At 39.7% G+C, this 26212-nt stretch overlaps 5 protein-coding genes and 1 non-coding gene across 7 annotated transcripts in view; 4 read left to right on the top strand and 2 right to left on the bottom strand.

The window, feature by feature from the left end:
- The first annotated feature begins 1137 nt into the window (after positions 1–1137).
- On the top strand, positions 1138–6280 carry gnl3 (G protein nucleolar 3). Its single transcript, XM_073467885.1, has 15 exons — positions 1138–1237; positions 1444–1502; positions 1664–1804; positions 2075–2194; positions 2273–2344; positions 2436–2571; positions 2694–2797; positions 3223–3373; positions 4018–4105; positions 4296–4473; positions 4577–4719; positions 4920–5056; positions 5243–5385; positions 5585–5651; positions 5736–6280. The coding sequence occupies exons 1-15, from the start codon at positions 1225–1227 to the stop codon at positions 5825–5827; spliced, it is 1644 nt and encodes a 547-aa protein (XP_073323986.1). The 5' UTR covers positions 1138–1224; the 3' UTR covers positions 5828–6280.
- LOC140998916 (small nucleolar RNA SNORA47) lies at positions 2986–3120 on the top strand. The gene has a single exon (XR_012179469.1). It is a non-coding gene; the product is annotated as a small nucleolar RNA SNORA47 (small nucleolar RNA).
- A 205-nt stretch (positions 6281–6485) lies between the features above and the next one.
- glt8d1 (glycosyltransferase 8 domain containing 1) lies at positions 6486–10542 on the bottom strand. The gene is made up of 9 exons (XM_073467887.1): positions 10228–10542; positions 9916–10014; positions 9564–9774; positions 9279–9396; positions 9090–9174; positions 8834–8946; positions 8569–8735; positions 8287–8399; positions 6486–7843 (listed from the first exon to the last, which is right to left on the bottom strand). Exons 1-9 carry the CDS (start codon positions 10241–10243, stop codon positions 7659–7661), a joined length of 1107 nt encoding a protein of 368 aa, XP_073323988.1. The 5' UTR covers positions 10244–10542; the 3' UTR covers positions 6486–7658.
- Positions 10543–10927: 385 nt separating this feature from the next.
- On the top strand, positions 10928–12155 carry spcs1 (signal peptidase complex subunit 1). The gene is made up of 4 exons (XM_073469194.1): positions 10928–11056; positions 11451–11510; positions 11618–11704; positions 11871–12155. Exons 1-4 carry the CDS (start codon positions 11021–11023, stop codon positions 11994–11996), a joined length of 309 nt encoding a protein of 102 aa, XP_073325295.1. The 5' UTR covers positions 10928–11020; the 3' UTR covers positions 11997–12155.
- Positions 12156–12569: 414 nt separating this feature from the next.
- nek4 (NIMA-related kinase 4) lies at positions 12570–20523 on the bottom strand. 2 transcript variants are annotated; one of them, XM_073469192.1, is made up of 16 exons: positions 20291–20523; positions 19245–19511; positions 18948–19145; positions 18752–18859; positions 17760–17914; positions 17368–17503; positions 15620–16309; positions 15486–15536; positions 15207–15344; positions 14957–15121; positions 14647–14713; positions 14383–14495; positions 14101–14192; positions 13752–13969; positions 13541–13674; positions 12570–12994 (listed from the first exon to the last, which is right to left on the bottom strand). In XM_073469192.1, exons 1-16 carry the CDS (start codon positions 20378–20380, stop codon positions 12896–12898), a joined length of 2721 nt encoding a protein of 906 aa, XP_073325293.1. In that variant the 5' UTR covers positions 20381–20523; the 3' UTR covers positions 12570–12895. The 2 variants fall into 2 exon arrangements, with proteins under 2 accessions (XP_073325293.1, XP_073325294.1); XM_073469193.1 differs by having other exon boundaries at positions 14101–14189.
- Positions 20524–22271: 1748 nt separating this feature from the next.
- Positions 22272–26212, top strand: part of camk1b (calcium/calmodulin-dependent protein kinase Ib) — a 33094-nt gene continuing 29153 nt past the window's right edge. Inside the window, exon 1 of the mRNA XM_073468656.1 lies at positions 22272–22318. The gene's annotated coding sequence lies outside the window, so the exon portion shown is untranslated. The remainder of the gene's footprint in view (positions 22319–26212) is intronic.

The raw sequence follows: 26212 nt of genomic DNA, 5'->3' as shown, positions 1-26212 counted from the left end.
ATTTCGGCGTTGCAGTTTGGTTTGGGTTCGTTCAGGACACCGAATCTGACGGGTCACAGAATCTTGTGCTGCACCTGCTCCCATCCCATCTGGCACGTTTCTATATATTGCATCAGTGGCAGTATGTTTTAAATGAATTATGAAAACTTTCTATGATTGTCATGTGGCTGCACGTGGTAGTCATCACACATCGTATACAACAGAAATCATGTGTTTAATTGTCAAAGATCAGACGCAGATTTCTGCCCAGTCACTACACATCCTAAGTAAGATGCAGTCTTGGTATAAGATACTTCAATTATGCTATGTTATTATTTACTTTTTGACATTTTAAGTCTGGGCCTTGTAATAATAACAGGTTGCATGCTCCCACTTTTGAAGCAAACATAGAAAAAGTGATCACATGGTGCAAACACCCTCTACGAGCCAGCTTTGACATTTGTATGCATGAAGCTTTAACAAAGAAGTCTGCAGCACGGTGTGAAAATGTGCAATCTGAGTAACAATGACAGTCCCAAATAGAAACAATAAAGACATGGCATCTCACTACACTTACACTGTGTGGGTATATACATTGTGTGGCTTACACTGTAGGGTACAGTACCATAGACTCATCGGCTGGAGCACTGCAGTATGCAAGAGTTCAAGAGATTATTATTGTTATTGTCTTGGGCAACACAATTATAGGTGCATCTCCAATCAGTGGCAGAGTCATCCAATTTAAAAACAAAATAAAATGAGCAAATGTGTGATATGAAATAAAAACAGTGATCCCATTGTAAACAGTTATTATAATTAAAATACAAATATCAACGTGTGGATATAATAATATAAATAAGTTGATTATTAAATATAATGAGAAGTTAAATAAGAATGAAAGGACACATTTTAAATAATAAGGCAGAATGTGATGTCTTTAAATAAGTTTTAAGTTCAATTTACCAGATATTTTTTTACCACCAATTAATTATTTATTGAAAAGATTCAATGTTTATTTATTTATTTATTTATTTATTTATTTATTTATTTATTTATTTATTTATTTATTAATGCTGGTACATAAAATAGTATCATCTCATCACCTGTTTGTACTCCAGGTCAGCAGGTGGCGCCACTTGTGCTGACAAAAGCGGAAGTGACGAAACACCAGAGCTTGTTCACTCCTCCACGTGTGTGAGAGCAGAGCAGAGCAGGCAGGCACATTGGCAGGTCCGCAGCTCCACGATGAAACGACCAAGTAAGTTAGCCCTGATATTTAACTTATAATTCAGCTGATAGAAAACAACTCTTTAATGTCTCATTGTTCGGTTAATCCACCGAGCTAATGAGCTCACTGTTTTAGTCGACAGCAAACATTATTCGTCGGTCTGCATTAGCTTCGTTTTAGCTAACAATTCAACACATGTTCAACTGATTTCTGTTTTTCTTATCTTTTATCCTCAGAGTTAAAGAAAGCAAGTAAGCGGGTGTCATGTTCAAAACGTTATAAAATACAGAAAAAGGTAAGAGTTTGAAAGTTACTTTAGATTTTAAAAAAATAGCTTGATGGTCGACGAGGCCTGTGTGGATGAGATTGCTACTGCTACTCTAATTTCTAACTTGTTTGACTTATTAAAAATGTCCTCTCGAAATTAAACGTTATTCTGGTGTTGTGTGTGTTTAGGTCCGGGAGCACGCCAGAAAGTTAAGAAAAGAGGCGAAGAAGAAAGGAGTGAGTAAACGAGTGAAGAAGGACCTCGGTGTGCCCAGCAGTGCTCCCTTCAAAGAGGAGATCCTGAGGGAGGCAGAGCAGAGGAGGCAGCAGGTGACAGCCATTTGCTCTTATGATGCAGTTTATTATAGCTACCAGCATGTATAAATGCAGTGTATTTTTCAGATGGCTGCATGGATCTAATCTGGTGCCCAAAAGTGGTTAAAGTGAAAATGATCTTAGTCCCATTGTAAATATGTGGGCCAAGTTCACCTCAGCCTTAAGATGCTTTTGGGAAACTGTACAGTGTTTTTAAGTGTCCTTGTGTTGGTGCAGCCTTATTTATACGACTCGGTAAATGGTCTGTTTTTTTTGGTCTTGCAGATTGAAGAAGAAAAACAAAGAAAGAGACAAGCTAAAAAAGAGGAGCGAGCCCAGAAAAGGAAAAAGGAAAAAGAGCCTGCAAGTAAAGAAACAGAACCCAAAGTGAAGAGGGCTCGACAGGTAAAAGGCAACACTGAAGTCTGTCTGTTGAGTTAAATTATTCTACAGTTGACTTAAATTTTTTGCCTTGTTTCACAGGATGAGGATTCAGAGAAACAGACCGCCCCAGACAAGAACTCAAAACAGTACCTCTGCTCTGAATTAAACAAGGTAACACCATCCATCCCCAGTCAGTGGTTATCTGTGAGAGGCATGTCGTATCTGATTATCCTCAGCCTTACCTCCCTCTCTAACTTTTCAGGTAATTGATGCATCTGATGTAGTGATAGAAGTCCTCGATGCTCGGGATCCACTGGGGTACAGGTGTCCACAGCTTGAGGAGGCGGTGCTGCAGAGGGAAGGCAACAAGAAGCTGCTTCTGGTTCTTAACAAAATAGGTAAATGGACAGGAGACTTTGCCGTGTAAATTAAGTTATGTACGCACAGATGAGCGGTTTTGTGGTCAGTTGTAAAACAGGTACATGTCTTGAGTTGTGTTGAATTTGATTTTCTGTTATAGATCTGGTACCAAAGGAAAATGTAGAGAGGTGGATCCAGTGTTTACAACAGGAGTTTCCAGTGGTGGCGTTCAAAGCATCAACACAGATCAAGGACAAAACAGTGGTAAGAGGTGAACTTTAAACAAAAAACAAATGCTTGGAACGCTTGATTTAAAGAAAGTTAAAGGTTCTGTCCAAGTTGAGGCTGGAAGTGAAGTGTTTACAACCTTTCTCTTCCATAGTTTGGATTTTTTTTTTTTTTTATCACTAAGAACAAACTGCTGCTAATGTTGTTTATACCTTGTTATAATATGGAGGACTGAGAAGGTTGAGCAGCTTGTGTTGTGCTGCTATAACTGGTTATAACCTCCCAGAGTAACAAACAAACCACACAAATTTAACGGTTCTGTCCAAAGCAGAGCTGACAGGTGTGTTTGTGGACAAAATAGTTTCCAGTATGTGCATCCCGTATAGATGGGAGCAAGCTTGTTGTTTACATGTGAATGGTATTTAAGTAGTTTTACATTAGATTTTCTTTCTCTTCATCAGCAAGCCAAGAAGAGCAGGATAGTTGCCTCCAATGAAGTCCTGGACAAATCGAGAGGAGCAGCCTGCTTTGGGAACAGTTTACTCACTGAGCTCCTCTCAAGTCTGGCTGCTAGCAAACAGGATGAAGCTTCACTTAGAGTGGGTGTAGTTGGTAAGAAAAATGTTTTTGCGTATAAAGTTACTTCCCTTGACATTATATTGTGTCAGTTGTGGATTTAGAAGTACTGAGTTCTGTGATGAATTAAAATCGTTTACTGGAGGGTTTGTACAGCTGTTAAAAGTTAGAAAAATGCCTAAGTTTAATTGTTTAGATCAGGAATATGCTTCATTTTCGCCATAGTCTTGTTTCTTCTACACAATCACTCCTGTCAACCAAAATCTTTTCAGTATTTTAAAAGAAAAGTTCCTGTCATCATTTATTTGCCTCCTCATGTCAAAAATATTATTTTTTTGTCCATGATTATTTAATACTTGCTATTAAAGTTGATATAAAGCTGATAAAATACATTACGTAAAGATATACACTCATTGCTGTGGGCGTTTTGTAATTCTGTAAATTTTATTTTTCACCTTTGCATTTAACAATTTAGATGTGATGATTAAAAAAAAAAATAAAGTCCAGAATTTTTAGTCTAGGTACCTTGAAAGTGTTTGAATAATGCTCTTAAAAAGCTGTATAAACCTTGTTGCTATCTGCTCTGTAATAATGTATTTGTGATTGTGTTCATTCCTTTTGAATTTGTTCAGAGTACAGTCTAAATGTTCATTTTTAATGCGATCTCTTTTTACCTTCAGGTTTTCCTAATGTTGGGAAGAGCAGTCTCATCAACAGTTTAAAGGGGGTCCTTGCATGCAATGCTGGTGTCAAGAGAGGCATCACAAAGTGAGTGACAACTCAGCATAAAACTTTCTCTAAATGGATTATAGCATTTTCTTTGGGATCTGTACCACAGTGCATAATTAGCACAACTGCACAGAGTTGTAATTAACATATCAACATTTTTCTGAAGCCCCTCATATTTGTAGCTGGTCCCTAAAGTGAAACATTGTCAACCTGTCGTTATCTCCCTCAGATCCATGCAGGAAGTGCACATCTTGAAGAATGTGAAGCTAATAGACAGCCCGGGAGTCATAGCCTCAAGGTCAAACCCTCCAGCCTCGATGGCTCTGAGGAGTCTGCAGGTGGAGGAGGGCCAGGAGAGTGTGCTGGAGGCTGTCAGGACTCTGCTCAAACAGTGTGACAAGACTCAGGTAGGAGGAGAGATGAACTGTGAACTGATCAGATGAGTTTGGGTGTTGCCATGTAAATTAAACTGTTTTAATAATTTCAGGTCATCTGCTCTTGTTGTTTCAGATCATGCTTCAGTATACTGTCCCTGACTTCAGGAACTCTCTGGAGTTTTTAAGCTTGTTTGCCAAAAAGCGTGGATTTCTGCAGAAAGGTGGAATCCCCAACACGGAGCAGGCAGCCACAGCTTTCCTTGCTGATTGGACAGGGTGAGTGTTTGTATTTTCCTAAAGGAGGAAGGTTGAGTAGCTTCAGTGTGGAAATGAGGACAAAAACGCAATTCTGGATTTCTTTATGAAGACTTCTAATCCAACTCTGATCCCAACACTGTGCCAGGAAAACTGCAAATATTCATAGAATAGGGATCGGTGTGTCTTATTTAATCTCACAGGAGTTTTTCTCTCTTCAGAGCCAAGATGAGCTATCACTGTAAGGCACAGGAGAACAGCAGCCTACCTGCCTACATGTCCGATGCTGTGGTTGCTGAAATGAAGAACGGCTGGGATCTAAACCAACTGCAAAGGGGCAACGAGGAATCACTGAAAGGTATTTTCTAACCACCTGAATATCCCATAAATTTAAATTTGCAGCTGTGTAAGGGTAAGAGTGTGCAGGGCTCAAATACAGCAGCACTAAAAGTCAGTCTGCTGTATCAACTGAGAGGCTACCGAAAGAATGTCGTCGCTTCTGTCTGTTGCTTTAAATAACGTTTGCTTTTCTTTTTTTTTTAAGGTGTTAAATTCCCAAACCAGGCCAGCAGTATAAGCATCATCTCCAAAGGCCCGACTGCTGGTCTGCTGAATGTCAGCGATGTCTCTGAAGAAAAACCAGGTGTTGCAGCCACAGAAGCAGAGCAGAACGATGAGAATAATGAGGTAACTTACTGCCAGACAGTACAGCTGTTTCAGATAATTCGAGCAGACTGGTCTGCTGGAAATGAGGACAAAAATGCAAGTCTTGATTTGCTTATGAAGACTTCTAATCCAACTCTGATCCAGCTGACTGAACCACTTTGTTTTGTTGAAGTCACTCTGTGTATCTTGGACTTAAAATAAACATCTGCTCTTCTTGCAGCCTGAACAAACGACTGAGGAGGCAAGTGAAACGGTAGAACCGGAGAAACAAAAGGAGCCACTCAAAAGTAAATTTTGTTTTAAAAATGATTAATTATTGCTAAAATCTACACCTATTAGACCTTATTTTTACATCACACCTTGTCTTCCAGAACAACCAGGCCGTGTGCAGTTCCAGTCTGTCCCCATCGACATCAGCCGCTCTACAGACGACGCCTATGACTTCAACACAGATTTTAAATGAGCTTTGCCTTCACACTGTTTCTGATTATGTGCCTGTGCTCATGTGGTCTGGTTGACATGCAGTCCTGGATCTGTCAGCGTACACGAACATGCTGACGTAAAGAATCGCTGTCAGAAGAAGTCGATTCAGTTTGAAAGGCACTGCCTAGTTGAGTTATTTCAGGCTACTCCTTGGCATTTCTGACCCTCTTCAAACATTTAACCTGGGAGACAGCGTCCTGGCAAGGACTAACTTCCCATCCTAGACTACATTTTTCAGTCGATGGCTCCATTGAACTTTGTATTGCTAGGACTAATCCCTGCCAAGGAAGTGGACTTATCTATTAAGTGATTGTGTGTATATATATCCACTGACGGCCGTTTTAAATGTCCAGAGGTCATTTGTAATTTGTGTTCATGCAGAATACTGTAAATAGACAACGCACTATACATGTAATAAACCCTCTACAAAGTCTTTGTTCCTCTATTGACTGCCTTTTTATATTTTTTTTAAATCATGAATTTGCACAAATGTACCAGTTGCACACTGTAGTGACATTAACTGCTTGTTCTTTGCTTGTAGCTCTTATTTTATATACATTTTCAGGAAATATTTCAGAAAACCTGACAGTCTTGACAAATAGCTGATCCATGAGTTTCTTTTTTAAAAAATCACAAGATTTAAATCATAAAAGTTTTATTTCATGAACTTTACAAAAGATGACAAATATTAACACTTGCAAGGTAAATGCTTTGTCCAATGTGTATAAAAATTCTGATGAGAATAAAACAAGAACTTTGTACAAACATGTTCTTCTATTTCTGCAGAGGTGCAGTCAGCTTAGTGGTCTGAATTCAAAGTCATTAAAAACCACACTAACAGTTCAATGAGGCAGTGAAGTACTGAAACAGTTTGCATTTATGGCAGAGTTGATTTGAAAGGTAGGAAAAATGAAAATGGTAGTGCATTAACTTGACTGCAATTAACTGTAGTTGCACTTTAAAAACAATTCATATCATGAAAATACCCCTCAGAATAATTGAATTAAAAGAAGAATAGGAGTAAAAAACGCATTTTCTGTCCAGTTGTGATGTAAAGACTGAACTAGGCTCCGATCACTGCTAAAAGATGTCCAAACATGGATGTGATCAATAAGCCTATGTGCAATTCAACATAAAAAATTCATTACTTTTCCACAGGGAAGTACTGAATTGAGGTAACGGTATAAAGAATCTGCATGGCTGAAATGGTTACAATTTTTAAAATGTATTTATAAACTGTCGGGTTGACTGTTACACCTTACAGCTGAGGTAACCAAACTGCTGTAGTGTGCAAATAAAGTAAAGTCAATATTAAGCTGCATGTGAACATCCCTTCTAAAGCCATGATTACTTTGACAGTGGCTTAAGCTGTACATGGTTGTCTTGGCACATTATCACAATGTATCTCATTACTGCTGCCTGGGATTGATGCATACATGTCTATTAAAAGGTCATAACCTCTAGATGCAACAAGCTTTGAATCAAGTTCAGGATAAACTGCTGCTCTTATAAAAAGGAGGAAATCACTCTGTGCCTCTTTAGTGGGAAAAAAACAGCATGTCAAAGCAAACTTAAGGGCACTGACTAAAGAAATGTAAAATGTTTGTGCACTCCAAGCAATAATAAAAATGCAGGGTTACAGAAAAAAGGTAAATTCTGTGTGTTCAGGGGAATGCGAGCGTACACAGGTCTACATGTTCAGAGGATGTCAGAAGTGGCAAGGGGAGAAGGCCTTACTTCATTCCTGAGATATCACGAGCTGCGGTCCTGCTTGGCTGGTCCAAAGTTCCTGAAACCAATTTTTTTCCGATCTATTTGTCCCCTGTGTGTCTTCGCACAGGATTAAATTTTCCTGTAGGGTCTGGGATGAACCACTTGTCCCACACTTCAGTAAAGGAGGATGTTCTCCCCCACGGCTTATAGTGTCCATTCCAGTGGAGGAGCTTGGCAGCTTTCACAAACTGATGGGAGTAGCGGCTTCCTGCTCCACTTGCACCTAAAAACCAAGGTTTCGATGTCATATAAGCATTTAGATTAATGTCATTGTATTGTATTGTATTTGGTGCCGAAAACATTCAGATCAAGCAGTCCCCAAAACATAATCATCAGTACTTTCAACCTGAAAACTTGCATCCTTCACATCTAACAGAGCTTCTTAAGGCGCTCTAAAAGTCTGTTAAAAGGAATAGTTCAACATTTTGGGATGTATGCTTATTTGCCTTCTTGCCTACAGTTACACGAGAAGATAATACCACTCTCATATCTGTCTGTTCAATATGAAGCTACAGCCAGGAGATGGTGACTCGGAACAGAGGGAAATATTGACCATTGCTTTAAGAACTCTAAAAACTTAACAAAATACTGTCCAACTGTAAAATCTGTTCAAGCTAAACCTCTTAATGTATTCTAGTTTCCTGTCAGTAACAAACCAGAGCTTACCAAGGTGCCTGATGTGCCACATGGGGTCAATTGAGGAGTGACGTTTGTAGAAAACAATGAGGAGTGGGGGGGTGGTGACACTCTCTGCCAGACTCTTACTGTACAAATCCTCCCTGTGGAAACCAATAATATGAGCTTAATACAAACAGAAATAATAATTCAATTAACATTCAATTCATGTAAGATGGAAAAAAGACAGATTTTTGCCTTCAGTTGTGTGTGTGTTTAGCAGGGATGACTGTCTCATATTCGCCCATCTTTTCAACAGTGTGAGTAACGTACTGTGTGTTCAGTTCCATCCAGTGCTCCAGCTGCTGGGTGATGTTCTGGTTCCTCCACTCAGTCAGGTTGGCGATGATGACTCCGGGGTTGAAGGAGCATGTGTTGGCCCTCATCCCCAGCTTCTTGATAGCCTCCTTCTTGAAGTCCAGGAAACCTATATAATGATTCTATTGAAAAAGATTTGTATTTTAATAACACTTATGATGCATAACCATAGATTGTTTTATATAACTGCATAAAATAAGCTCATGCAAGAGATGCCTACCTGATTTCCAGCCCCTCGAATAATGCCCTTAGCAGATGCTGAATCACAGTCATCTGAGAAGGCAGCTGCGTGTCCTGGTTTGAGGTTGGTTTCATAAAGCTCCTGAATGTCCCCTGAAACCCAACAGAACAGGCTAAATCTATCTATTATTTCCCCTTTCTCTTACTGTTATAACACATATCGAGTTAATGAGTGAAATGGTACATGGAAAACACATTTTCTGATTTAAATATCTTCCTTTATGGTGGCGTCTTACCTTGTACAATGACATCGTCATCCAAATAGACAGCTTTCTCTGCCTCGGGGATGTATACAGGTAGATAAAACCTGGCAAAACTCAACTGAAATTCAACCCATTAAAACAAAGTGTGCAAGAGATTAACATGAGTAAACAGTAGCAAGAATATCTATTCTGGCCCAGTGATAAAGCATTTAGTTGTCTCACCGGTTTTGTAGCCTCCAGAGTTTGTGGATCTTTCGATATCTTCCCGTTGAGGAGCTCAGGCTGGAAAATAACTATCTTATATTTGATATTATTCAGCTTCGTCTTACTAAGCCACACTCTGTAGATAACAGAAAGAGAAAATGTCTTGTCAGACAATGGTTTACTTGAATCAAATACAATACATTCCACAAATTCCTCTTATCTTAGGCACCTAAAGACAATAGAGATCTGCATTATGCCCAAGTCAACATATGGGATGCATAAAGACTTGCTTCATTGTCTTACTTTAGGTGATCCACTGTGTCATTCAGAGTCACAATGGTGAAGGCGACGTTGGCTTTACTGTTCTGGTAGACGCTGTTCATGGCAGCAACCACAGCACCGAGTCTGTCCTCAGCAGCAGTGATGAGGACGGGGATCTCCTCTCCTTTCCTCACCGCCTCTAGTCTGAGGTCAGGAGACAGCTCCGATTCAAAGGGAAGAATCATCCCCACATCTGGATAAAGACATATTTGGTATTTTATAAATTGACTCCAATGTTTGTGGATTTGTCTGATGAGATGTTCACAACAACAGTGCACACTAGATATTCTGATAATGTAGCAACAGAGCAGCTGACACACAAAGATAATCATACCAGGGTGTTCCTTGTGTAAAAAGTCACTGAGGTTGAGGAGATTTCGTTGAACTATGATCAGGAAGGCCACAGCCAGCAGCACAAGGATGACCACGTTTACTGGAAGACACAATGAAGAGCTGACATTAATAATAGATGGCAACAGTGTCAGTGTGGGAACTGTTTGTTTAGAAGTAATGTAAGATTTAAATGACAGCTCAATAATATCCGCTATGTAACTATTGTTTTTCATAAACACTGGACTATCTGAACATAATTACAGACATGTTACAGAGATGCAAACAAGACACCGCTTCATCCAAACTGACTCACCTCTCCTCAGTGTCATGACAACGGCCTCATCCGTTCCTCCAGCAATACAATTATATGAAACCAGTAAAAACTTAAAGGTTGACCTAAGTGCTGCCCAAGATGTATTAGCTGGCTAGCTAAAGTGGACTGAGGTGAACCCGAATATCTGCTGCACCGCTGCGTGGCTACTGCATGAACACACAACGGGACCGCCGGCAAACTAGCGGCTTTTAACTGTGTTCATATGCTTAAATTTGAAATACTTGCAGCGCAGGTAAAGTCAGCCCTGAAGAAAAAACACGTAGAGCTGCAAAAGTAATTTACGCTAGAGCCAAACTGCCAACTCAACATCAACAAGTTTATCCGCTATCCCAAATTGCACGTAGTAATGGCTGCCCGTGCATTTGCCTGACTATAAAATTACATTCGTTTGTTATTTCCAGCGTATAAAAATAATTCTGAGTTCAATTTAGTATGATTATATAATTTCATGACGGGATATACAAGGTACAAATTACATGCTTAAAATATAAAAGCGTAAAAAATAATTAGACATAATAATGGGCACACATTTAGGCAGGCACAGCTTTCCACTAACCCCAAACCAAACCTGTCAACAACGTGTAGCACTTCGCCCAATCCCTGTCGTTTATAGATCTGTGAACCTGCGCAGCTAACACAAGTTATAACACTCGGGAGGAGCCGGATGGGTCCTTCACAACACGACGTATCTTTTTGAAACCGGAAGCCAAACAGCCTCCGCTTGCATCCGCTTGAGCCAAATTCTGTCTGTTTGGTCATTTTTAGCCGAAAGATGTTGTCTATATTCAAGACCATTCCAACGCACATGGTAAGATATAATGAGTTAATATGTGCTGGAGCTTTATAGTAATGCGAACCATTCATAAATGCAGTTATATCATGATAACGGTAATTATTAGCTAGCCAGTGCTATGGTTAAATCAACGTAACAGCTGCTAGCTAACGTGATGCTATCATTTAAAGACATAACCAAAGTGTGATGGTTTATAGAAGCTTATAACAAAGCCGCAAAAGAAATGCGTAACGTCGCTTCCGTTACTCTAACCTTATTTAACATTTTCCTAATATTGGTGTCACGGCAAACAAAGCTATTAATCAACAGCCAAGTTACACCTGCTACTCGTTTTGCACAGATGGACCCACTCCCATACTTAAATGGGAACTGACTGTATCATAACTATCTTCCTTTTCTTGTGTTGCAGGACTATAAAGGCCAGAAGCTGGCTGAACAGATTTTCCAAGGAATAATACTCATCTCAGCAGTAAGTAAACATGATGCATTCAAATTAGCAATTCAAGTATCCCATTAAAACAAGAGCGCTTTTACCTGTAGACAGCTTCTCTGATATCATTTGTATGGTTTTTCCAGGTGATTGGATTCGTGTATGGACTGATCATTGAACAGTTCGGGTGGACAGTGTACATAGTCTTGGGTGGCTTTGCAATTTCCTGTGTGGTAAGTTTTTAATTTGCATTTTAATTTATTTGTAGGGAAGGAGCAGTATGTAGATACGTTGTAAACCCAACTGGGGTTTCTGCTGTTAAACACTTGTCTGTTAACACTTATGGAGGCCCATAAACAACAGTCAACATAATGATTTTTTCTTCTGTCTCTCCATTAGCTGACCCTGCCTCCATGGCCTATGTACAGACAGAATCCTCTGGCCTGGCAGCCAGCTATACCAGAGACCAGCAGTGAGCCCAGCCAAAAACCTCAGGAAAGTCTCAAGAAGAAGAAGCACAAATAACTCAGAATTATCCCTACCTGGCTGTTAATACATCCTTTTTATATTGGAAATTATTTTGTCCCACAGGTCACATTTGATGCATTTTTGAAGAAAACACCATTACAGTGTTTGATCAGTCATGAAATACTTGTGTCCAAATAATAAACAACTGATACGGTCCATCTTTTTATAAATGGGATGTGTGATTTGTGTTGAATTGTTTTCTCCTGCAGGACTTGCTTATTATGTTATGGTGCACAATGATACATTTTTCAATTATTTTCTTTCTTTTTTTGATTCTGTCAAATGGAAACTACAGTGTCCACAAAAAATACATGTAGGATTTATTAGAAACAATTCAAAAGTTATTATCTGCAGTGCATTATTCTACATTACATTATTTTGTGTTAAAGAAATTACAACACAGCAGTATTGAGCTCTAGTGTCTTCAGAGATACAGCATATGTAAAACAATTATTTAAATTCTGTCCATTATAAATAAACATGAATATTCACTACAGAAAATAAAAAGACATGGAGTGCTTTAACATGACAACAAATCCTTGCATAGCTATTTTGAATATTATAGGAATAATTACAAATTCTATGTTTGAAGAATGAGGTAAAAAAAAATTTTTTTTACACAATTTACAAGATTGCATGGGGAGCTGTATAATTGTGAGAAAGAGAAAGGGAGAAAGTAGCAATGCCACACAAGCAGGATCTTTTAACAGAAAATAAATTCACAAACAATAATGAGCAGTTTTCACTTGCAGTACAAGCGTCCACTTTTAAACAAGCATTTCTCCTAAAGACAAAGTTTCCTGTTGCACAAGATCTGTCAAGATGCTTGCGTCTTTAAGTTCTCACAAGTGACGTCATGGAAATGCAAATATACTCCCTTATATACACTTTTTCCTCTAAACCTGGAAGGCAATATCCTCAAAGAATTTCAGCTGCCTCACCATCACAGCATAAGCATGGTACTTTTCATCTCCCATCTGGTCACGAAGGCAGAGCTGCAGTGAGAATAAAAGAAGATGTTAACTGTGATCATTTTGGAAACAAAGTACAGGCGAATTAAGAGCTTGAACTCAGCACAAACTGGGTTTTGCAGATAAATTGGTTACACAGTGCATGAACAAGTTAATCTATTCCAAAGGTGTGACCGGAAGGAAAATGTTACAAGTTGATCTAAAAGGTGACTTATTTTTTTAACTAAGAAGTCCATCTAACTTAGTTAATTTATTTATTCTCATTGGGCCTTTATCTCTGTGTTTATATATGGCAGAATTTTAACAAAAAATAATTAAACAATTGCAGTGACCAAATTGACCAATGCCGCAGAAAATCACTGAGCCATTTCTTTTTGTAACTTGCACACCTGGCTTACATCTTTGTGACTTCCATTATACTTCCTGGTGTAAAAGTACACAATGTATTTAACTTAAGGAAACCACATTATGTCTAAACCTTTGCAAAGCATTATGCACACATGCACATGTGTTATGAGTATGACTATAGTATGATAAGGTGTGATGTGTTTCAGTTCTCTCGGGTCATACTTCTCGTTTGGTGTCATCCTCCTCCTCCATGATTTCCAGCACTCTGTCCAGCATCTTCACCCCCAGGCCCTTCACCACATCCGTCCTCAGCTGTTCTATGGCTCTCCTTATCTTGGCTGGACCGGAAGTGGAGCCTTTTGAAAAGACAAGCTGGTTAAACACAAGGAAGCTCCAGAATGTCAGACTGATGACAATAGAGTTTGTATCTAACCTGTTGGTATTTCACCGATTGACAGGCTTTCTGCTTCCTTTCGAGCCTTCCCATGAAGCACCAGGGTGTCCCTGTACCTCCTGTTCAATTTAAATTCTGGCAGTGCAGTAGAGCCAAATCTGCTTCTCTCCACCTCACACACACCGTCTCCAATTTCCATCCTTAAAGTTTGGGTCATCATGTGGACTAAATCCTGCATGTCGCTGGATTCTGTCTTCCTGCAGATGAAATCATAAAATCATGGCTTATACAAGTAATTTACTCAGGGATTGTGAAACAGTGAATGTGTTAACACAGACCTTACAGAGGTCTATTTTCTATTTTTTTTTCTTTTCGGTCTTGCTCTCACCTTTCCCTGCTGTCTCCCTCTGAACGTTCTGTGGAACTTGTGGATGAGTTATACTCATCTTCATCTGACCTTCGCTCCGGCAGCTTATCCTGCTGTAAGGAAACACATCCCACTGCAGTTTTGAAACGGATTTCTGTTTTAAATTCACTGTATAATTAGGTCAGATTAGCTGCACATGGCACATCTAGTTTTTGTCATACTGGGAGACATCCAAAAAGTGCATTGCCCTTTTAACGACGGTACAAAGTTCAATTAAATTTCATAGCAATGGGATGTCAGTACCTTACTGTTGGTCTCAGTAATAATGTCTGAAACAGATCTGGTAACTGGGACATTGTAGTGCTCATCTGTGGTGGATGTGACATCATAAGATGCCCTTCTCACAACACTAACACCTGTGGAAGGAGCCGAAAAGTCATCACAAAAAAAAAAATAACTACCAATGATTCTTTTTCTTTATTCAAGCCTCCTATCTTTAGTTTAAATGTTTCTTGTTATAGGTCCAACTAAAATGTTCTGGTGTCAGGACAGTTAAGACAGGAGTACCTGGTTGGCTGGCACTTTCCTGGGACTGCCTCAGTCTTCTCCTCTCTCTGGCAGACAAAGGACGATCCTGGATATAAAATTGAACCACATTTTACTTGCAACTGCTGGTTTCAGCAAGAATACACCAGTATAGCAAAACCATCAGCCATGAGCACAAAGAAAGTACTGTTCAACACTGTTCACTAAAACTGATCAAACTATGACCCTACCTGATTTAGACTTACAAAATGTTTATACACCTTTTTATTTTACCAACATAAACTTCAGCTTCATAGTAATGAGGCTGTATACTGTGGAGGAGAACTGTCACCTGTGGCAGTGGTAAGAGTCCGTCCTTACAGGAACTAACTGATGTGGAGGTTGCAGCTACACCCGCCCTCTTGCTCTCTGTGCTCCTTCTGCTCTTCTTCCTCCCCTCCATGGCAATGCTCTCAACAGGCGGTGGAGGTAAAGGTCTAGGAGCGGCCACCTTGGACTAACAGAAGGCAAAAAAATGAATTAATTAAAATTAAGAAAAAAATGTAAATTAATTTAATAAACCTCACTGCCTGTATCTTTACCTTGTCCTGATCTCCATGTGTCCGTCTTATGTCCCTCCTGCTGTGCTGCTGTGATACAGAAGGCTCTGATGAATGGATGCATGGATTGGTAGGACCCTGCTTACTGGCTGGTGAAAGAGAATCCTCCTGAACGGGCTCCTAAACATACACAAGTACACGTTTTCCACTGTGGCAAAATATAAGGAAAACTTCCTGTGCCATGTGCCATTGCTTGTTGCAGCTTATGGGCTTTACCCTGGCAAGAGTTCACAGAGTGAAAACAAGAATGTTAATGCTCACCAGTGTTGGAGGGAACGGCTCTAACAGCTTTTCAGTAGATTCTAGGTTTTCCTGAAAACACATTAATTAACACATGTAAACAAATATTTCATATGAAAACACCAGAACAACGCTGAATTACTAAGAGCACTTACTTGGATGTCTGAGGTATGTTGTTGTGTTGGAGCTCCCTTGAGAAGGGTAAGCGTGTCATTTTTATTGTCTATATTCACGTCCACACTCACGCCGATATTTTCTATATTGGATTTGTGTGCAGATTGCCTCTCAGGGATGGAAAAATCAGCCTCTCTCTCTACTTCTAGGTTTGGGTTCTGCATGTCAGCCTCTTTAAGTAACTCCATGGTATCCTCCTTATCATCCACAACTGACATCTGTTCCTCCCCACAGACAACGGAAAATGTATCCCGAGGGTTTGGCCTGGCCTGTGGGTGGATGTCCAACAATCCGTTGGATGCCCTCCTCTCGTCTGCTCCCCAACTGACAACACCTGATACAGACTTCAGAGAGGGCTTAACAGGGGAAGGAGGGGGAGAGGGATCTGGTTTCCCTCGTCCCTTGCTGTCTTTTTTAACACTGTGAGACACAGGTTCATTACCTGCCCGGTGCTGTGACACAATTGACTGAGGCCCCTGCACCTGTTTCATCATCAGGTCCTCATCCTCCTGCCGTTGAATATCAATATTAATGTTGCTGATGGTTGCCAGGGACACAAGGCTGGCTTTGAGAGCGTCAGGAGAGGAGGGTTTGTGTGGCGGAGGTGTTGCAACTGGAGTGCATTCAATGATGCCATTCTGAACTTTATGTGGTTGAGATTTCTCTTCTTTCTGAGGAAGGCAAGAAAAAAACCAAAATCACAATAAACTCTCACAATTTCCCACCTGACATCAGAACAAGAGAAACTTGGGTAAACTGCTTAACTTTGCTGTAATCAGAGCAATCTATTGAACTGTTGTTTTTATCTTAATACTTTAATAACAAGGATAAATCTACACACACCTGAGATGTGTTATGTGTTATAATGTTATTGAGAATAAACATATAATAGTGAAAGTTATTCAGGATCGGTTAAGGCAATTTGAAAAAACAGTGTCATGTTATGATTATGAAGATTATTCTGCAAGAATGTCGTACAATTTCTGTTGATTTGGTGTCAGAAAAGGCTCAATGCTGCTTAAATCCAACAACATTTGCTTGAAGGTTTCACTATTCTACAGTAAAAATATAACAGCATTAAGTTTTTAATCCCAGAAATAAAAACTCCAAAACTGCTTACTGTGACTAGGAAATAAAAAGCATGTTCATTCAGAAAGCAAAAATCGGGTGACAATAAATAATTAAATGTCCCAATCATATATGTTATGCTAATATTAAAGCCAGTTAACGTAAATGCTGGTCCCCTTTCATACTAAATCCTCTTTGTTGAGTATAATAGAAGATACGTATATGTACTATTACTCCATTATAACAAGAAATACAAGAAAATCATAGGATGCTTTTCAATAAATAACAACACAGTTATTTAGTAATGAGTGACTGAAAAACATCAGGCAACTCCCAATTGCAAAAAAAGTTTAAACACTGTAAAACATAAATAAAACAGAAAGTAATAATTTGATGTTCCATATCTACTCAATTTAAAACAGTACAATTACAAAATATTAAATGTTGTACCTCATCAACTTCACTGATTTTACGAAATTTGCTTATTCTGAATTTGAGACATGTTTCAAGCAAGTTGGGACAGGGCCAACGAAAGACTGTGAATGTATGTTGTACACAGCATTCAAACTTTTTTGGATTAGGCTGTAATATCATAAAATATTACAGTATTTTAGCAATGTTGTCTGTGTTTAGCCAGTCATGCTATTCTGCAGTGACTCACCCGTTTCATTCTGGCTAGAGGTTCAGACTGGGGACTCCTTTCAGGTTTTGGCTGGGATGACACCACAGATGATGCACTGTTAGCCTTACAAACACCACTGCCACCCACAGCTTTCTTTCTTGACTTGGCAGTTTTTCTAGTAAGAACCATAACAAACAAATGTTAAAAAATGTTTCATTTTCGTAAGCACTAGCAACTCACTGTGGCAGAAGAGCAACAAAAATGGAGGATTAAATTCTAATATCTGACTGTGTAAGATTATTACAATTGAAGTATACAATGAAAGAAATGTCAGCAAAAGAAAAACAAAAACACATGGGGTTAAGTTTTTGTATGAAATAAACAGCTTTAAAGTCATTAGAAATAACAGTAAAGCGGTCAGGGCCACCTACTCTTTAGTGGCCTCAAGGAACATGGCAATCTGTCGTTTGATGTAGGGCTGCCGGAGGATAAGTTTGACATCAGGCCTGTCTTCAGGTCTCTTACACAGCATGCTCTTGATTAGTTCTCCCAGCTGGGGATCGTACCTACTGGGCATCTGTGGCAGCTGATGAGAAACCCAGAGAAAACCATTATAAATCATTGTGACAATATTTTTTTTGCCAGAAATTACATTTCTAGATTATCAGGGTACAGAAAAATAACCCACTGTATGAACTAGAAGAGAACCAATGTAATGTTTTTTTTCTGTTATACAGTTTCTTTTTATGTATGTTTTTGCTATTCATTCCATTTTTACCTTTCTTCTTAAAGTGTTTGCCCTCATTTGTGATTAACATCTGATATTTAATACCTATTAAGTAGTCATTGCTTGTTATGTCACAAAAATGTCATTGCTCAAAATGACCCTTTGTTACACGGTGCATTTGACCAAGAAAGAACAACAAAAAACATTTTGACCTCAACTTTGAATAATTAAATTCCTAATCAAGATAATTAAAGTTACCAATCAACAACCTCACAGCTTTGCTATGTGTGGCAAATAGGACAAGACTGTTCCAAACTTCGGCCTGTTTGTGGAGCTAAACAAAATGACCCTCTCAGGAAATGACAAACAAACGTCAGACTCGGATCGATATTCAATCAGTTTGCTTGCAAAACAATGATCAGGTGGAAAAGAATAAATAATTTATTTAAATAACACCATTCAGGGTTGCCCACTAGCTTCAGCGGCCCAGGGTTCGAGTTCGACCTGCAGCCCTTTGCATCATGTCATTCCCCTCTGTCATCCCAATTCCTGTCATCTCTCTGAGCTGTCCTATCAATAAAGCCATGGCCAAAAAAGTACTTAAAAAATTATGATAATAATAATGACATTCAAAACCATTCAAACTTTACTTTCACAAAATATCTAATAAAATATATGTAAAAAGATGCAACATACTTTCCCTTCTACAATGCGATAGACCAGTGAGTTCATGTCCTTGGCATTGAAGGCATGTTTCAGGGTGGACATTTCATACACACAGCAACCCAGGGCCCATACATCTGACTGGAAAAAATAACAACCATATGTAAAGCAGTTCCGATGACAATTCATGAATAAAACTACACAGCGTAATTGCAGACAACCAAATCACCTTGTGGTTGTAGGGTTTATTAGAGAAGAGCTCTGGACTCATGTAGTAAGGGGTCCCTATGAGTGTGCTGGCCATATCATTCTGGTTCTCCAATACTCGTGCGATGCCAAGGTCCCCAACTTTGATGATGTTGGTCTTCGTCAGGAAGATGTTCTGTGTTTTAAGGTCCCGGTGAAGAATGTTCCTCTCATGGAGGTACTGCAAAGTAAAATGACAACAATAACTCCAGATGTCCTATAATCATATAAATAAGATTTGACCCTGCACATGGCCTTCACTTTCAATCTCACAGCATACCTGGAGTGCCATGGCTATCTGCACAAACCACTCCACCACCTGCCTCTCAGGTAACAGCTCGCCCTTTTGCTGTTTGAGTCGATGATACAGGTCGCCACCTTCACAGAAACCCATCACAATATACAGCTGGCAGTCGTCTCCTTCCCATGACTCCCTGTATGTCACAATGTTAGGATGTCGCAGCTGGGACAGGAGCTGCGCCTCCTGCTCGGCAGCACGCCGCTCCCGCTTGGAGGAGGTGATTAAATTCAGCTTCTTGATAACATACTGGAAAAAAAGAACATTGCACAAATACTCCCTGTGAATTTGAAATTAAAGAAAACATGTCATTCTATATTTGTGATAAGCAAAATGCTAACATATCAAATCACCATAGGATGAAGAAACTGACGGAACCAGATTGCAATGAACTGAACTCAATTATAATTGATTTATAACTGATGTAGACCAGGGATTCACAACCCTTGTTAATGTTATTGATCCACATATGAATGAGTACTTTTCAAGCCATGACACACTGACAAAACAGACCTGCACCTGAAACTAGTTTTGATGTTTGATGGCTTAAAAGGCAAAGTACAAATCTTTCTCTCCTGGAGGGGGGATAACTCTCACCATGGCGTTTAGTAGTATAAATAACGCAGGTACAACTTCTCAATGTTAAGTAGGTTAAATTAAATTGTCACTGTAATCTCAAACACTTCTTTGGGCACCACTACAGAAAGGAAACAGCTTGTATAAACTGTTAAACTGAGTGTTATTGTGTTGCTGTAGTTGATAAATAAATTAAATTATCTTCTCTAACATATGACTTGACCGTTTCGTTATGGATTTGACAGTATTATTAGATTCACTTCATAAATCTCAACATTATTACTGAGAGCGTAAACAAATCTGCTAGCCGACTTTAGCTAACTTTAAGCTAGTTGAACTTTAGCGGGGGTGGGTAATGGCAAGCTAAAAATATCAAAGTGTTAACGCTATGTGTTGGTTATTTTAGCTCTTGTGTGATGTACTGAATTCCACACGTATTTTCCGCCTCTCACCTGTTTTCGGTCTGTTTTGTGTTTCACCAAGTTCACCTCCCCGTAGCTCCCTTTCCCAACGACCCTGATGAAAATATAATTATTCATCATTCTTCAAAAGGCTTCATAACGCGACCCGAAACGCTGAAACGTCACTCGACAAGCACGGCGGTTTTATTTCGCCCCATACTCCAGCTGTAGGGGACGAGACAAACATAAAGAAATCTGTGTGGGGAAACTTCGCACAAGTTAGCTCAGTGCCAGCGATGAGGTTTTGAAAACGCAGGAAATCAGCAGCAGGCGATAGTTTTTCGTCACTAGGCAACTGTCAGCTTACCGCCGACGATGGAGAGAGGGTCCGACCGGACAGAAACACCGCCCCGTCCACAGCACAGCGCCCCCCAGCGTCTGCAGGCACACACCGGTACAGCTTCACTCCCAGCTGATGTGACCAAGTGATGAGTTCACACACATGGTCTCCCTGCCATGAAAAGGGCAAACATCTTAAAGATGCACTATGTAGTTTACAGGAAGACATTTTAATCAGAAGATAAAGCTCTTCATTAACTGATTTTTTTTTATGCTCCAACAAACTAAATAAACAAACTATCTTTGTTTTTGTGACAGAATAAACTGAATAAACAAACTGACCTTAAAGGACAGCACAATTTCATACTGTTTTGCTTTGTTTATATTTGGCAGATTTTGTCGTCTTTCTAGCTTCAAACAGTGTTGTTGGGACCTTATTTTCCTCTGAGAACATATTGTTTATTCAGTTATGGGAAAATAAATATTTCCGAGTTTGTATTATTCCCTCATCAACATTGTGAATGTTAAAATTCTCAGTTTGAACTTCTTCTCCAAAACTATGTACAGCCCCTTTAATTACATGGGAATTAAGAAAAAAAGAGCAAATGGTCACTATAAATATTAACTACCAGGGGTACAATAGTAATTCTTTACTTGTGTGGAACCAAGGAAGAATACCTTCTGTCTCGGTAGTTGCTAATGGGGATCTTGTTAAAAGACGTAATACATAAATTCCTTTTATAAATTACGATATATTACAATAACATAACACTTAAGGGCACCTAAATTGTTGCGCAACACCCATGGCTATGTAAGTGTGATTTCAGGCACATTGTTTCTGTGTATTTTACTGTTTGGGGCCTTACAATCCACTAGATGGAGCACTAGACCACTGCAAGCTGACACCGCACTTATTCAGTGTTTCCCAGCAGTGCGCACCTGGCAAGGAGAGTGGAAATGGAAAAGTCACTTGTTTATGGTTTATCCCAGGCTTTATTTTGAGCATCATTACAAATAGATTAGTCAAAGTGGTTTGGTTTTGATTTTGAATCAAAACAAAAAAACAACAAATAACTGCAGTAAAAGAAAACAATGAGTCAAATAATTAAATTAAAAGAGAGAGAGAGAGATGAAATCAAAGTAGGCCTAAAGAACAATACAAAATATATAACATGCAATAGAGTCAATATGTTGTCCATGAAGCTGAAGCAGCAGGTTAAACAATAAGTTAAGAAATCCCCCTCAAAGTCAAAAAAACATTGTATTTACTTGTATGTAAATATTAGTTCTATCTTCACTTTTACCTATCTTTGTTTAGCGTTATTGTCCTCTATCTCTACTTCTATCCATCTTTGTGTTTGTGTGTTTAACTTCCTACAGACTTGGTCAATAAAGCTGCTCCTGACTAACAGTGTGAGCATTTATTACACTGTCAGCACCGTCGAGGCTGCACACCGACAGCAGCTCACCTCTCCGAGCCCTTTCATCCACAACGCAGTACAGCGCGGGAGTCACGGGGGCGGAGGGAGGGAGGTGACCAATGCTGTCTCAGAACTGTTTACCTGTGCGCCACAGCTCGAGCTCTGATTGGTCCGCTCGCCGTCCTGCCCTGCGGTGACGTCAGGAGGAGCGCTGCTGGTGAGGTTGCCAAGTACGGATTCCGCGTGAGAGCGCTCGGAGTTGGAGAGACAGACGGACACTGGACACGGCTGCTGGACCTGACACACCGGTACATTTCAGGTAGGAGCGACTGCTGCCGCACTGTCGTGACACAAACTTTTGTTTCCCACCCCTCTCACGGAGGCTGGAGAGATGTTGGAGCGTGGTTTCTTGCTTTTGACAGGTCGTTTATCAGTTAGCTAACCTTAACTGCCGCTTCACGCACACCCGCTGGGGACTTTTCCTTCAGAGTAACTCTTGGAGGGAGATTTAACGACTTTAAAACCACAGCTATAAGTAGCTTTACAACAGGGGAGACTGCTGAAGTTGACAGCAGCCGATAGCGTCAGTTACGCATATGTGCAGTACTCCCATTCACATCAGCAGGACCTCTGTGTAACTGAGGCTGCGGTCTCAGAGATCAGATATGATCCACTGACAATATGCGACTAAAGTGTCTTCTTCCATGCAAACCAGTACAACTAGTCTGCTCTTTGAATTAATATTATGTATTTAAGTCAAGCGTATACAGCATCTACAAATAACTCTCTAAAAGAGCCCTCACTGGTGTTATTATTATTCTTTACAGTAGAAATGGCGCGAAGGGTTTCTTCATTAATATGCTACGATGTGTAATCTTCCGCTGCTCGTTTCTCCTTCTCTCTTTCTGTTTCTGTGTCCCTTTCACTCTCAACTCTCTCCTCACACACACACACACACACACACACACACACACACACACACACACACCTCCTCATCTCCTCTGCCTGTCTGTGGGATCTCTCCAGGAGAAGTCTGCTTATCAATTAATAAGCTCACTTTGAGAGGAGATTTGTTGTGCGTCATCGACACCAGCTGACCAATCAGACTGCTGTTTTGTAAATCTCCCGGTCAGCCAATGGGTGCATGGGGTTTTGAGGGCTAGGGGACAATGTAGTTTTGGGACAGGCACCATGGCAAGCAGCCGAGGGAGTGATGGTGATGAGTTGGATGGTGTTCTGGTTCCTACAGTAGTAAATGTTGATGTCTGTGTTCATGCTTTTAAACATCTTGCTCTTGGCACAGCAGAAGAAAGCACTCGCCCACCACCGCTGCAGCAGTTCAACCGTTTTGACCCAATGAATCATCTTTGTTTGTTGTACTAAATATGTGAATGGAGCTTTGTTGTGCTGGCTCCAGCCTTGGTCGATGCCTACAGTTTTTGCCGAGATTGCCAAAGAGACGTTAAAGCCGTTAAGGTAAAAACAAGACCAAACGCTTGGAAACCAAATACCAGCAAAAATGAATAATACTGCTTGAAATGTGATCCAAAAGCCTGGATAACTGGATTTGTTGTTTTTTTTGTTTTTTTAAAAACTGCCCAGCTTTGGTCTTCAGGCCAGATTTCAGATTGATGCTCTCAGAAAGCATTAAAAGATCAGACATGTAGCTCCGCACCTGACCAAACTAAGCCCTAAAAAGAAGCAGTCAAATAAAAAACATTTCAAAAACTATTTGGCTTCCCGCGTAGTGAATCTGATTTAACAGGAATGCAGTCCTTTGGCACGAGCCTGCCTAAGCCTGTTCATAACTTGGCAGAACAGGAAATTCACCACCGTTTGGAGCCATCTATTGTCTGCCGAGATAAGAAGTAAAACAAGTAAAGCCACCCCAAACTCAATATTTAAAATCAGTTTGTTAATGTTTTAGTTTGTTATCAACACTTTTGTTGAGACGCGAGCCACCCAGTTTGGAGAACATAAGTGGATCTGTCTCAAGTTTTAGTTCAACTCCAAATATCTGTTTTTAATATGTTTGTCTGTTTGAATCTGTCTGTGTGCATGTGTGTATGCAAGGGTTGCCAAAATGTTTTAACACCATTGCAGATTAAATTTCACACTCAAGCAACACAAACTATGCGTCATTTTGTCACATTTAACTGTGGTCGTGCGTATGTGTGTGTGTGTGTTTCTTCTGTCCACTGCACATCACAGGAATGGGAAACCAGTGAGTACAGCGACTCTCTTCTGTGTAAACCTTAAACAAGGGTGAATGCTGCATGTCACAAACTACTCAGGGAATGTGTTCATGGTATTGTGCATCTCCCTATCTCAAGCCTCTTCAATCCTGTTGCTTCTTGGGTCTTTGAACAGCATTATCTTCACCCGCCGACCAAACGTCATGTCATCAGTGGACATGGAGGGGCTGTTTTTGGCCCTCTACATGCTCATACGACACCTGCATGTGTCTCTCCCCTCTACTCTCCCAAGTTTTTCAAAACTTGCCCCGTCTGCCCCTGCGTGTCTTAAACATGAACCTTATCCTGCTGTTTATAGCATTTGCCTGTTTGATAAACAGGCCCCCCTTGCTCAACTTTGTCCTTAATGCTCCAATTGCTTGAAATGTGTCCTTTGAAATGTAATGTGAAGCTGCCTAATCCAGATGTTTGTGCCACTGGAGTGAAATCCAAGCGTTATGAAGGAGATTTAGTTGCATGTTGGTATTTCCTGGGTACACACACAGTTGCTACCTGTTAGATTTCTAAAATGAACACAACCAGTGACAAGTAAGGTTGATGCATTCTGACTTTGATGTTTAAATGACTTTGATGTTCAATATCTCCCATTCTCGGTGCATGAATTAACATGAATCTCCATTAATCTCAATATGAGCAAGGTGAGATGCTACAAACAAGCAGTATGTGAGAGGTTTTTTCACTCCTTCTCTGACTTCAGTGTCTTCTCTTGTGCTGTGGGAGTTATTTTTAGCCAAAAGGTTACTACTCTTTAAACAGGAGAACTGTGATGCCCTGCTTGAATAATGCAAGTGAGGAGACACAGCTGCAGCTATTATTATTATTTTCATTATTTCCTGTCAGTGTATCAGATTATCATTTAGTCTATAAATTGTCCAAAATACAGACAAAACTCTATCACGGTTTACCAGAGCCTAGAATAATGTCTGAGAAATTGCTTTTTGGGGAAGTTTTCAAAAAATGTTTCGAGTTCCAGTAAAGGCCACAATAAACCATTTTCATTGTCTATTAATCTGCTGATTTTCTGGATTAATCGGTTAGTCGTTTGGTCTATAAAAGGCCGGTCAGTGTTTCCGAAAAGGCGGAGATGACGCAATCAAATGTCTTGTTTTGTCCACAACCCAAAGATAATTAGTCCATGGTCATACAGAAGTAAATAAACCAGAAAATATCACATTTAAGAAACTGGAATTCCTTAAAAAATTACTCAAGCTGATTTCCAAATAGTTGGTGATAAATTTTACTTAATAGTTGAACACTATTACTGGAGATCACTATTAATTTGAAATAGAGAAAGTAAGCAATATTCACATTTAAGAGGCTGTAATCATACATCATATTTGTACTTGTTGAATAATGAATCAATGATTGCTTGCATAATTATCATGAAATATTTCTGTGTCGATCGAGTTTCAGCATTACAGACTCAGCGTCTTCTCCTCACAGTCACCAGACACAATAAAGCCTGAAGAATCTCATCTTTACAAAAATCACCCTATTCTTTATACAAATACTGTCGGTAGTCTTTTGTATTTTCAGATTGGTACGCAATGACCTACTCCAGATCACTTTTCATGAAAACATTGGAGGGGAAAAATCATGCTCTGTAATGGATCCTCAATTTCCACAGAAAGAGACTGGTGTCAAGTTGAAGATGTACTGAGGAATAGAGTTACAGTCCACACTATGTATTGTTTGTTTGTCCCCGACAGTAAGAAAAGACGACAGGAACACAGGCCCTAAGATTTACCAGCAAAGCTTTTACACATTTGCCTGGACTTCCTCTTACCACTTCCCCTAAGCACATTTACTTTGCATGCTGCTATTTAATTTAGAAATACTTCCTTTTACTTCAGTTGCTTTAAATGGTAAGCAAAATGCAGTAGAGGAAATGATGGGTGACTCAGATATTGTTTTAAATATTCAATTGTAAGTTTTGTTCCCAGTAGTTTTGGTCACAT

The sequence above is a fragment of the Pagrus major genome, chromosome 6, assembly GCF_040436345.1.
Source record: "Pagrus major chromosome 6, Pma_NU_1.0".
NCBI classification, from domain to species: Eukaryota; Metazoa; Chordata; class Actinopteri; order Spariformes; family Sparidae; genus Pagrus; species Pagrus major.
This window is presented reverse-complemented; position numbering and strand designations above follow the sequence as displayed.

Bases quoted from the DNA above. Each gene is read 5' to 3' on its own strand.
- gnl3 (XM_073467885.1), top strand. The intron at 1,503-1,663 runs GTAAGAGTTTGA...GTGTGTGTTTAG, and splicing joins GTTATAAAATACAGAAAAAG to GTCCGGGAGCACGCCAGAAA. The intron at 5,652-5,735 runs GTAAATTTTGTT...CTTGTCTTCCAG, and splicing joins ACAAAAGGAGCCACTCAAAA to AACAACCAGGCCGTGTGCAG.
- glt8d1 (XM_073467887.1), bottom strand. The intron at 9,775-9,915 runs GTATGATTATCT...GTCTTTATCCAG, and splicing joins TTTACACAAGGAACACCCTG to ATGTGGGGATGATTCTTCCC. The intron at 8,947-9,089 runs GTAAGACGCCAC...GTTGGGTTTCAG, and splicing joins TGACGATGTCATTGTACAAG to GGGACATTCAGGAGCTTTAT.
- spcs1 (XM_073469194.1), top strand. From the start codon at position 11,021: ATGTTGTCTATATTCAAGACCATTCCAACGCACATG. The intron at 11,057-11,450 runs GTAAGATATAAT...CTTGTGTTGCAG, and splicing joins AGACCATTCCAACGCACATG to GACTATAAAGGCCAGAAGCT. The intron at 11,511-11,617 runs GTAAGTAAACAT...TGGTTTTTCCAG, and splicing joins GAATAATACTCATCTCAGCA to GTGATTGGATTCGTGTATGG.
- nek4 (XM_073469192.1), bottom strand. From the start codon at position 20,380: ATGATGAATAATTATATTTTCATCAGGGTCGTTGGGAAAGGGAGCTAC. The intron at 19,512-20,290 runs GTGAGAGGCGGA...CTTTTTTTCCAG, and splicing joins ACAAAACAGACCGAAAACAG to TATGTTATCAAGAAGCTGAA. The intron at 16,310-17,367 runs GTGAGTCACTGC...TGCCTTCCTCAG, and splicing joins CTCTAGCCAGAATGAAACGG to AAAGAAGAGAAATCTCAACC.